A 12,148-nucleotide genomic window follows, 5' to 3' on the forward strand; every position below is an offset into this window, starting at 1 on the left:
CTCCGTTGGGTTCCCCTTTTTGGACAGAATAACACTGCAAGCAGTGTTTTTCTGTCCGCGATGTGGTGCAGAGCAAGACGGATCAGTCATGACTCACAATGTAAGTCAAAAGAACACAAAAGAAAACTGATCCGTCCCCCATTGACTTTCAATAGTGTTAACAACGGATCCGTCTTGGCAATTTAAAAGATAATACAACCGGATCCATACGTAACAGATGCAGATGGTTGTATCTTCATGACTTAGGCGTTTTTGCTGATCCATGACAAATCCAGCAAAAAAAAACGCTGGTGTGAAAGTAGCCTAATCCAGATTCAGAAGTGCAGTACATTTCTTGACAGTGTATATGGATGTTTAGCACCACCTGCTGGACACTCCAGAAAATACCTTATTATGTTCTGATCAGCAGCCCCATAATATGCTAGTTTTACCTAATCAATCTCCATGCTCAAATCACTGTGGATTAGCATCCTGTTTTGTTAAAAAATTACGTATATAACTCAGTTGAATGGCTCAAAGCATGGTGTGAACTGAGATTCCTGCAGTGAACATGTTATGAATTTCTGCAAAACCATGCTGTTATGCATTATCTTATAGATTCAGGGTTATGGTTTCCACTCTAGCTTCATGCTGTACATTATGCACCACAATGGTATCCACTATGGTAGTGAAGGTACTTTTTTCATGATGGCAAGTTTTGGGGTTAAAAGGGGCTAGAAAAATAGCTATTTTCTCTACAAACAATGTGTGGACAACTGTGCCATTATTTTTGGAAGAAAGCAGTGATTATATTTTTTTTCCTTCAAACTCCATAAGTCTGAAGCTTTCTTTGGATGGAGGAGGATGGGCTGAACTTTTTGGACCATACAGTAGTTGATGAGCCAGAGCACACCCGGAACAATGTGCTTCCTGGTTTTAGTGCGCGCAGATGCCATGACATCTGAAGGGTTAAAAGTCCGCAACCAGCATTACCACCAGTTGTTGACATTAGCTGTGGGTGTCTGCTGTATGAAACAGCAGGCACCCGACCATCATTAAAGTCCCAGCCAGCGCCATACATGTACGATGCTGGTCGGGAAGGGTTTAATAAGGGCCTTGTATAGCTTTGTCTACATAAATAAATGCTATTTGTTGAAGGGGTTGTTGTAAACTGCTGGAGAATCCAATGGGAGGGGAGACACAAGGTAGACAGCTCAGCCAGCACTCTAACCAGCACAGCCTTCTGTGCACAGAGAGATCTGCTTCCCCAGGCTTGTGCTCAGAATGTCATCAGAGCAGGGAAAGAAGGTGACATCACAGGTCATAGCTAACTAGGAGAACTGTAGCTGTGAATTGAAAATCCCTTACATTTACCTATAAACATACAAAGAACAAAAAAATAACTTGGACAACCTGTTTAAGTATTATTCCAAACAGAAGTATAGAGCCAAAAAACATTATAGTGTATACAAAATACAGCAAGATTTGTCATAGGCCCTAATTGTAATGTGAACATGGCCTAATAATACACAGCCAGCATTGCGTACAGTGGTGGTTCCTACTTGTCCCATTCGCTCAAGCCCAGTGACCGATGATATTTACAGCTCCTTTACCCTGCCGGGTACTGGTATGCAGAACAAGCCACTTTTTGTATTGGATGATTTGGAGACATATAAAAAGTACATTCCTCTTTAATTAGTGGTGTAAAATCCAGTAAAATAAATCAGTGACTTTATAATGACTGGAAAGTGTCTTCAGCTCCATTAAGTCAGTCTGCTTTTAGATGCCCGGTTAGAGCACGTTTACCTAATAGACGTCCAGCTCTTGCTTCAGGAAGACCACAGGGGCAACGGTCAACGCTGGTCTTCAGTGAACTGGCCCATAGACACTTATATGACCAAGTTCGGTTCGGTTAAGGTTTCAGTGAGTAACTGAATAATCAAAGATGAAAATTAAACATGTCATTTGTAAGAGATTCTTCAAGACTCATTGCGTATGGAGTGTATTTCTCTTCTAGCATTCGTTTCCATACTTTTACTGCAAAAAATAAAAGTTCAGTTACATTAGGCATTGGGTAAATAATGGACCCTATGATCAGATGAAGACAAGATGATGACCAATAGAGAACTTTTAGTAAGAATTAACCCCTTTAAGGGTTATTCTACTTTCTATATACATTTCAGCAATGCCATAAACTAGGGATGGCCAACCTGAAGCCCTCCAGCTGTTGGAAAAACTACAACTCCCAGCATGCCCAGACTGCTTACAGTTAGCCTACAGCAGGGCATGATGGGAGTTGTAGTTTAACAACAGCTAGAGAGCCGCAGGTTGGTCATCCTGCCATATACTAATGTGTAATAGCATAAGAATCTTCTATATTGCTTCTGAGATTACCTTAGTGGCATGGAGATGCCACCCTAACCCCCGCCCAGAATGACAGGTACCAATGTAAACACATCACAAAGTCCATAGCTTTACTAAGAGGGGAGAGCTCTGCCTTCTATTGTGCAGGCGCTGAAAGCGTTCAGCACAGGTCCATCATTTCCCTGTATCTCAGGCTTCGGTGGCTACTTAGTAGAAGACATAGTGCCATCTTGGGAAAGCTATGGACATTGCAGCTTGTTTATAGCAGTACCAATAGGCAGCAGGGGGGCAACTCCATATGGGAAAAGGTAAGCCCCAAAACAATGTACTTGGTCCATTGCACATTGGTGTATGGCATTTCTGAAATGTATGAAGAAGGTAGCCAACCATATAAAGACCCTAGACCACCAATGATATATCTTTATGACCTCTAGTTACTGGTCATATCTCATACATCCTAGTTCAATAGGAAAATTATTAATTCATGAATACCAATCATACTTTATTGGTTGCCACACCAAAGGGATTTCCTACTAACTATCAACTCTGCAACCTATGCAGGCACATCCATTTCTTCACAGGCAGAAGAGAGATGATGTAAAAGTGCAGTTGTATTTCCTGTGCAAATACAGACAGGTCAAGGATCAATACTTAGCTGGCAGATCCTTCACCAGCGCTCCAGTTCTCCTGGCTAGGATCCGTTTACTTGGCTGCAGCTGTGACATCACATCAACACCACGTGACCACTGCCCTCAAAAGTGCACCAGAGAGGCTAGTGGGTGGTTGCAGTGGTCATATGTTGTCGACGTGATATCACTGCTGCGGCTGGGTAAACAGATCCCTGGTCAATGAGAACCAACGCAGCGGTACGGGATCTGCCAAATAATAATGATCACTTCTTTATTACAGGCAGATCCCTTGTGTTGTCCGGTTTCAGGAGGCCAATTTCACACAAGCACATTTAATCAGGGAAGCACGCTCCATGTGAGGGCTGTATTTTCCAGACTCAACACTGCTCCTCTGACCTGATTTGTGATGCTGCGAGTCCCTGCTTGACCGTGGGCATACTGAACTGTACTCATTGCATTATGGGAGTACAGTTCAGTAGACACGTGGTCAGGCAGGAACCCATAGCATCACAAATCATTATGATACTGTAAGTTCATGTCAGAGGAGCAGTGTTTCCCTCCAGGGAACACAGTCCTCACATGAAGCATGTTTCCAGGACTGAATACGTACATGTGAAATTGGCCATAGGCCAGATTAGTTTGATGCAAATCTCTGTAAGGTAAGTTCACATAGGGAAGTGTGAGACTCACTGTAGTTTGGCTCATCTGTCTCTTCTATGGCAGATGCTGTAGTAACATTCAGAGACTCCTGATGGCTCTCTTCTGAGACAGTTTCCACATCATTTTCTTCCTCCTCATCCTCGTTCTGTTGCTTTTGCAAAGAGGTAATCATGTCCTTATAGTCTTGTCTGGCCTTCATTGTGAGATCATATAATTTGTGAAAATGATTCTGCAACACATATCAGACACATAAGCATATGACTGACAATTATCCTTATAAATATTTTGACATGTACAAGTAAAACCTAATGACCTTATTAAATAAGCAAAATTACACAAACCCCCAACACGCATATATTTTCTGAAAGAAGAAACACGCACATTGTCAAAATGCCACTCAGCACATTATACACTCAGACACCTTCATGCAAATTGGGGTCCATTCACATGTCCGTAGTTCTGGATTTGCATCCGTTTCGCAATTTGGCAGAATGGGTGCGGACCCATTCATTTCAATGGGGCGCAAAAGATGCAGACAGCACACCGTATGCTATCCGCATCCATAGTTCCATTCTGCGACCCTGCAAAAAAGATAGAGCATGTCCTATTCTTGCTCGCAATGGCGGCCAAGAATAGGCATTTCTATCATGGGGCAAGCAAAGTGCGGTCCACAAAATGCTCAACGCACACAGCTGGTATCAGTGTTTTGCGGATCTACAGTTTGCGGACCGCAAAACACTTACGGAGGTGTTAATGGACCCTTAGTGGGTAAAAGTGTCACAACTCCTAAAATAAAATTATGTTCAATATCTGTAGAGTTCATACATGCCACTGATGCCTAAATTTACATGCACATATCTTCATAACAGTAATCATATGGAGGTATGCAAAGCTCATATACCACAAGTGTATACATCAGTAAGAACTGTGGTCTTTAAAACATTGAAACATATATATATATATATATATATATATATATATATATATATATATATATACATATACATATACACACACACATACACACACACAGTACAGCCCAAGTGTTTGGACACCTTCTCATTCAAAGAGTTTTCTTTATTTTCATTTACTATGAAAATTGTAGATTCACACTGAAGGCATCAAAACTATGAAATAACACATGTGGAATTATATACATAACAAAAAAAGTGTGAAACAACTGAAAATATGTCATATTCTAGGTTCTTCAAAGTAGCCACCTTTTGCTTTGATTACTGCTTTGCACACTCTTGGCATTCTCTTGATGAGCTTCAAGAGGTAGTCACCTGAAATGGTCTTCCAACAGTCTTGAAGGAGTTTCCAGAGATGCTTAGCACTTGTTGGCCCTTTTGCCTTCACGCTGCGGTCCAGCTCACCCCAAACCATCTCGATTGGGTTCAGGTCCGGTGACTGTGGAGGCCAGGTCATCTTCACTCTCCTTCATGGTCAAATAGCCCTTACACAGCCTGGAGGTGTGTTTGGGGTCATTGTCCTGTTGAAAAATAAATGATGGTCCAACTAAACGCAAACCGGATGGAATAGCATGCCGCTGCAAGATGCTGTGGTAGCCATGCTGGTTCAGTATGCCTTCAATTTTGAATAAATCCCCAACAGTGTCACCAGCAAAGCACCCCCACACCATCACACCTCCTCCTTCATGCTTCACTGTGGGAACCAGGCATGTAGAGTCCATCCGTTCACCTTTTCTGCGTCGCACAAAGACACGGTGGTTGGAACCAAAGATCTCAAATTTGGACTCATCAGACCAAAGCACAGATTTCCACTGGTCTAATGTCCATTCCTTGTGTTCTTTAGCCCAAACAAGTCTCTTCTGCTTGTTGCCTGTCCTTAGCAGTGGTTTCCTAGCAGATATTCTACCATGAAGGCCTGATTCACAGAGTCTCCTCTTAACAGTGGTTCTAGAGATGTGTCTGCTGCTAGAACTCTGTGTGGCATTGACCTGGTCTCTTGGACGGGCGCATGCGTGGACGGCACTTCCGGACGCCGTTCGCCTCCCACAACGGACCCACACCTGTATTATGGGAGACTTCCCCATTCACCTCTCTGTCGCTCCACGATAGCGAGGTGGCTACCGCCCCCTCCTTCCATCTGGAATCATTGCACAGGTGTAAGGCATTATTATGTGATTATTTGATATATATATATTTGATGATTGCTATTGGGAACCAGGCACTCCTGAGGAAGCCAGCAAGTCTGGCGATACGCGTTGGGCTTTCTTTCTGACCGCCACAGATACCCCCCATCATGCCAATACCATGATAAGTATTTATTAACTCTTATTCATTGTTGATGGATTTCATGCACTTTATATTATTATATGCTGATAGATGTGGGGGTTCACACATGAATTTGTGGCGATTCAGATGGGCATGCGCCGATACACGGCTTACATGGCCCGGATTTGTTGTATACAACGATTTTAAACTTTTTTATGCTGTGTCTGTTACCCAAATAAATTTGTAAATTTTGTAGATGTGCGGCTCTTGTTTCGGTATTCTTTCTCTCTTTTCCTATATTATGGTATACATACCGAGGGCCGGCACTCTTCCTTCTGATTTTCGGATGTGCCCCTATTTTCTTTGATTGCATGGTCTCTAATCTGAGCTGCTGTTAACCTGCGATTTCTGAGGCTGGTGACTCGGATGAACTTATCCTCCGCAGCAGCAGAGGTGACTCTTGGTCTTCCTTTCCTAGGGGCGGTCCACATGTGAGCCAGTTTCTTTGTAGCGCTTGATGGTTTTTGTGACTGCACTTGGGGACACTTTCAAAGTTCTCCCAATTTTTCGGACTGACTGACCTTCATTTCTTAAAGTAATGATGGCCACTCGTTTTTCTTTACTTAGCTGCTTTTTTCTTGCCATAATACAAATTCTAACAGTCTATTCAGTAGGACTATCAGCTGTGTATCCACCCGACTTCTCCACAACGCAACTGATGGTCCCAACCCCATTTATAAGGCAAGAAATCCCACTTATTAAACCTGACAGGGCACACCTGTGAAGTGAAAACCATTTCAAGTGACTACGTCTTGAACCTCATCAAGAGAATGCCAAGAGTGTGCAAAGCAGTAATCAAAGCAAAAGGTGGCTACTTTGAAGAACCTAGAATATGACATATTTTCAGTTGTTTCACACTTTTTTGTTATGTATATAATTCCACATGTGTTAATTCATAGTTTTGATGCCTTCAGTGTGAATCTACAATTTTCATAGTCATGAAAATAAAGAAAACTCTTTGAATGAGAAGATGTCCAAACTTTTGGTCTGTACTGTATACCATGCTGTATATGTTGAAACCACAGGAATGCACCAACCAATGTTTACATGCAAGTATTGGGAATTCTATAGTATACAAGTCTCTATCCCCTATGTAAACTGTAATCCTAATTAACCCCTTAAGGACCCGAGCCGTACATGTACGGCGCAGTTGGACATGACTTGGGGACCAGCGCCCTACATGTACGGCGCAAGGTCCGCCGGGTGCTGGGGCAGGATCGTGGATGAATCGGGGTACCATGGCTGCTCTTACTGGCAGGCATCCATGCCGGGTAAGGGCAGCATGGTGTCTTTCCACCCCCAATGAAGACCAGCACATCACAGTGCCGAAAGCAGAAGGAAGCTGCGGGTCGGGGTACATGGGGAGACAGGGGACTCCAGTGTTTGGCATCCCCTGCCAGCGTTGCAATTAGCTGGAACAACGTTCCAGCCAATGGCAGCACTATAGCAGCACAGGAAAGAACTGAACCTCTCTGCAGGCAGCCATTCCTGCTGTTGACTGCATGCAGAGAGGTTCTGTGCTTCTCTGTGCTGCTTGTTGGCTTGCTGGGACTTGTGGTGCACCACCACTGTGATCTGAGTTTTTCCTGCTGAAAGAAGAACATCTGGAATTGCTGCACTGATTTTTTTTTCATTTGCAGCTGTTCCAGATCCCTAAACCACCCTCCATCCTTCCCCACCCCCCCCGTCCCTTTTTTTTACGGACGCCATTTGGCCAGTGTGCTTTTTTTTTTTTTACAGTCTTCCAGCTCTGCACCACTTTTTCTGCATGCGTGCCGTGACCGTCAAGTGCTGATCAGTCCGTAAACCACTGTTCAGCACCTGGGCTAATTTTTTGGGTGCAGATATATATTTTTTTATCTGTGCTTTTTATTTTTTAAGAAGTAATAGTTAGAAGCATTACTATACAGGTCCTTCTAAAAAAAATTAGCATATTGTGATAAAGTTCATTATTTTCTGTAATGTACTGATAAACATTAGACTTTCATATATTTTAGATTCATTACACACCAACTGAAGTAGTTCAAGCCTTTTATTGTTTTAATATTGATGATTTTGGCATACAGCTCATGAAAACCCAAATTTCCTATCTAAAAAAATTAGCATATTTCATCCGACCAATAAAAGAAAAGTGTTTTTAATACAAAAAAAGTCAACCTTCAAATAATTATGTTCAGTTATGCACTAAATACTTGGTCGGGAATCCTTTTGCAGAAATCACTGCTTCAATGCGGCGTGGCATGGAGGCAATCAGCCTGTGGCACTGCTGAGGTGTTATGGAGGCCCAGGATGCTTCCATAGCGGCCTTAAGCTCATCCAGAGTGTTGGGTCTTGCGTCTCTGAACTTTCTCTTCCCAATATCCCACAGATTCTCTATGGGGTTCAGGTCAGGAGAGTTGGCAGGCCAATTGAGCACAGTAATACCATGGTCAGTAAACCATTTACTAGTGGTTTTGGCACTGTGAGCAGGTGCCAGGTCGTGCTGAAAAATGAAATCTTCATCTCCATAAAGCTTTTCAGCAGATGGAAGCATGAAGTGCTCCAAAATCTCCTGATAGCTAGCTGGATTGACCCTGCCCTTGATAAAACACAGTGGACCAACACCAGCAGCTGACATGGCACCCCAGACCATCGCTGACTGTGGGTACTTGACACTAGACTTCAGGCATTTTGGCATTTCCCTCTCCCCAGTCTTCCTCCAGACTCTGGCACCTCGATTTCCGAATGACATGCAACAGTCCAGTGCTGCTTCTCTGTAGCCCAGGTCAGGCGCTTCTGCCGCTGTTTCTGGTTCAAAAGTGGCTTGACCTGGGGAATGCGGCACCTGTAGCCCATTTCCTGCACACGCCTGTACACGGTGGCTCTGGATGTTTCTACTCCAGACTCAGTCCACTGCTTCCGCAGGTCCCCCAAGGTCTGGAATCGGTCCTTCTCCACAATCTTCCTCAGGGTCCGGTCACCTCTTCTCGTTGTGCAGCGTTTTCTGCCACACTTTTTCCTTCCCACAGATTTCCCACTGAGGTGCCTTGATACAGCACTCTGGGAACAGCCTATTCGTTCAGAAATGTCTTTCTGTGTCAATGATGGCCTTCTGGACAGCAGTCAGGTCGGCAGTCTTACCCATGATTGCGGTTTTGAGTAATGAACCAGGCTGGGAGTTTTTAAAAGCCTCAGGAATCTTTTGCAGGTGTTTAGAGTTAATTAGTTGATTCAGATGATTAGGTTAATAGCTCGTTTAGAGAACCTTTTCATGATATGCAAATTTTTTGAGATAGGAATTTTGGGTTTTCATGAGCTGTATGCCAAAATCATCAATATTAAAACGATAAAAGGCTTGAACTACTTCAGTTGGTGTGTAATGAATCTAAAATATATGAAAGTCTAATGTTTATCAGTACATTACAGAAAATAATGAACTTTATCACAATATGCTAATTTTTTTTAGAAGGACCTGTATAATAGCTGCAGTAAATTTTTATACTGCAGTGTCTGCACGGACGCACCAAACGTCAGCTTACGTGCATTCTGCAGCCCCGAGCACCAATAAGTACATTTTTTTTAACTGGTCGCTTTTGTGCTCAGTTTTCTATTTTTTGTGGTGCAAAATATACATTTATTGTTAAATAGAAATCAATTTTAGGTAGTGTTGGGGTCCTTTCACACGAGCGTGACGGATTGGCTCCGGATGGGTTCAGTGAAACTCGCACCATTTAGCAAGCAAGTTCAGTCAGTTTTGTCTGCGATTGCGTTCAGTTTTTTCCGAATGGGTGCAATGCGTTTTAATCCATTTTTTACACGTGTGATAAAAAACTGAAGGTTTACAAACAACATCTCCTAGCAACCATCAGTAAAAAAAAAACAAAAAAAAAACTTATCGCACCCGTACTTGCTTGCGGATGCAATGCGTTTTTCACACAGCCCCAGAATATAGAACATGCAGCGATTTTCACGCAAAGCAGAAGTGGTGCGTGAAAAACAACGCTCATGTACACAGACCCATTGAAATGAATGGGTCAGGATTCAGATATCTGTGTGCGTGCGTGCGTGCGTCCGTCCTGCATCCGCTGAGTGCTGATCAGAAACATCCATTTTTCTGACTCGTCTGCTCAGTTTACGCATCTTTGTGCGTGCATCCTGCAATTTTTATTTTTTGTAACTTTTTTTCTCTCTACTCCTTTTCATATATTTCAAATTTATTACAAGCCACGTGTGAAAACACAACATACACACCCTTTACACTAAATAAAGGTTTACACATTTCACACCCCAAAAAAATAAAAATGGCCTGTCCGTCCCAACGAGTATACTCAGCTGGAAAGGCATACGCCATGCTTGCCTCCCATATGGAGTCTGCCAGTGATTAAGAGGATGCCACTTTCCTCTACACTAAACCCTCATAATCATGCGCAGGTAAGGGACCCTCTAGAAGGTGCCAGAGAACAACAGCTGAGGCAGCCCCCCAGAGTGAGCCCATATGGACCCCACCCCGTGATGATTATCAGCCCCAAATTCCGGATTTTGAGGGCAGCTCAGGAATACAGATTGTTCGGGCTTCACTGAACTAGATTTTTTTTCAAAATCTTCTCTGAAGATTTTGTAAATTTAATGGTGGCCCAAACCAATTTATTCGCCCAACAAATCATCGATCAGAACTCTACATCGGTATATGCTAGACCCCTAGGTTGGACCCCAGTAAGTGCAACAGAGATTACGTTTTGGGGACTCTTGCTGCATATGGGCGTTGTAAAGAAGCCAAACGTTAGACAATACTGGAGTTCGGACATTTTCTACCAGACTCCAATTTACAGTAAGACCATGACCCGGAAGCAATTTGAATCAATTAGGAAATTCCTACACTACAACGTCAATGCACAGTGCCCACCCCAAAACGACCTAACATTTGACCGTCTGTTCAAGGTTAGGTCTGTCATTGACCACTTTAACACCAAGTTTGCTGAGGTGTACAACCCCGATAAAAATGTTTGTGTAGATGAGTCCCTATTACTTTTCAAAGGGAGGATTATATTCCGCCAGTACCTGCCTAGCAAACGGCCAAGGTATGGCATAAAGATTTACTAACTTTGTGAGAGTAGCTCCGGGTACAGCCACAAGTTCTGCATTTATGAAGGGAAAGATTCCCGGATAGAACCCCCAGAATGCCCCCCTATCCTAGGAGTTAGTGGGAAGATTTTGTGGGACTTACTGCACCCACTGCTGGATAAGGGTAACCACCTCTGGATAACTATTATACCAGCATACCCCTATTCAAGTCCCTAACTGCCAGAGGTATTGTGGCTTGCAGCACTATGCACAAAAATCCCTAGATCCCTGGTAAGGCAACCACTGAGGATGGGTGAAAGTAGGGCTCTCCTCCATGAGAACATGCTGGTGGTTAAGTACAAGAACAAGAGGGATGTCCTTGTACTGACCACCATTCACACTAACACCAGCTCCCCTGCTTCTGTATGAGGTACCACAACCACTACCCCCAAACCAGTTTGTATCCTGTACTACAACAGGCACATGGGAGGGGGGGGGGGGATCTTTCAGATCAACTTCTGAAGCCCTACAGTGCCACATGAAAAACTAAAGTGTGGTACAAAAAGCTGGCCGTAAACATTGTACAGATGGCAATGTGCAAGGCGCACGTGCTATTTCAATCTGCAGGCCACACAGGAACTTTCCTTCAGTTCCAAGAGGTAGTTATCAAGGCCCTAATTTTTCAAAGGCAGGCCGGGGAGGGTCCCAGTACTTCAGGTAGTCATGGTGCCCATGTTGTACCAGGGCAATATTTTCCAGGTCAAGTCCCCCAGACAGCAAGGAAGTGAAGGACCCAAAAAATGCAGGGTGTGTTCCAAAAGGGGGGGGATAAGGAAAAACACCATTTACCACTGCGAAAAACTGCCCTGAAAAACCCGGCTTGTGCATGCAGGAGTGTTTTAAAATCTACCACTCATCCATGGAGTATTAATTTTATTTCACTAATTATGTACCCTGTAGTTTTACCTCCTTATATCTCCGATTTAGTCCGCATAGCTTACAGATCCCCTTTTCACCAACCACTACATATTCATTTCTGCAAAACATCTGTTAGGTCAAAAGTGCCCTTTCCATCCCTTAAAATGTTCATACAGGGGAGCTCTTTCCAAAATGGACATGGCAGCTAAAATCAATGTCTGCCAATTCAGGTCAGCAAAATCCATATTTTGCTGTTTGCCT

General features: G+C 43.3%; 1 protein-coding gene across 2 annotated transcripts in view; it reads right to left on the reverse strand.

Annotated features, from left to right (window-relative positions):
- Positions 1–1,379: 1,379 nt before the first annotated feature.
- Positions 1,380–12,148, reverse strand: part of SECISBP2 (SECIS binding protein 2) — a 55,556-nt gene continuing 44,787 nt past the window's right edge. For both annotated transcript variants that reach the window (XM_044273412.1, XM_044273406.1), the window contains exons 11-12: positions 3,663–3,861; positions 1,380–2,016 (exon numbers count right to left, since the gene is read on the reverse strand). In XM_044273412.1, the coding sequence (XP_044129347.1) occupies positions 1,919–2,016; positions 3,663–3,861 (297 nt within the window). In that variant the 3' untranslated portion in view covers positions 1,380–1,918. The remainder of the gene's footprint in view (positions 2,017–3,662; positions 3,862–12,148) is intronic.

This window comes from Bufo gargarizans, chromosome 1 (genome assembly GCF_014858855.1).
Source record: "Bufo gargarizans isolate SCDJY-AF-19 chromosome 1, ASM1485885v1, whole genome shotgun sequence".
Taxonomy (NCBI): domain Eukaryota; kingdom Metazoa; phylum Chordata; class Amphibia; order Anura; family Bufonidae; genus Bufo; species Bufo gargarizans.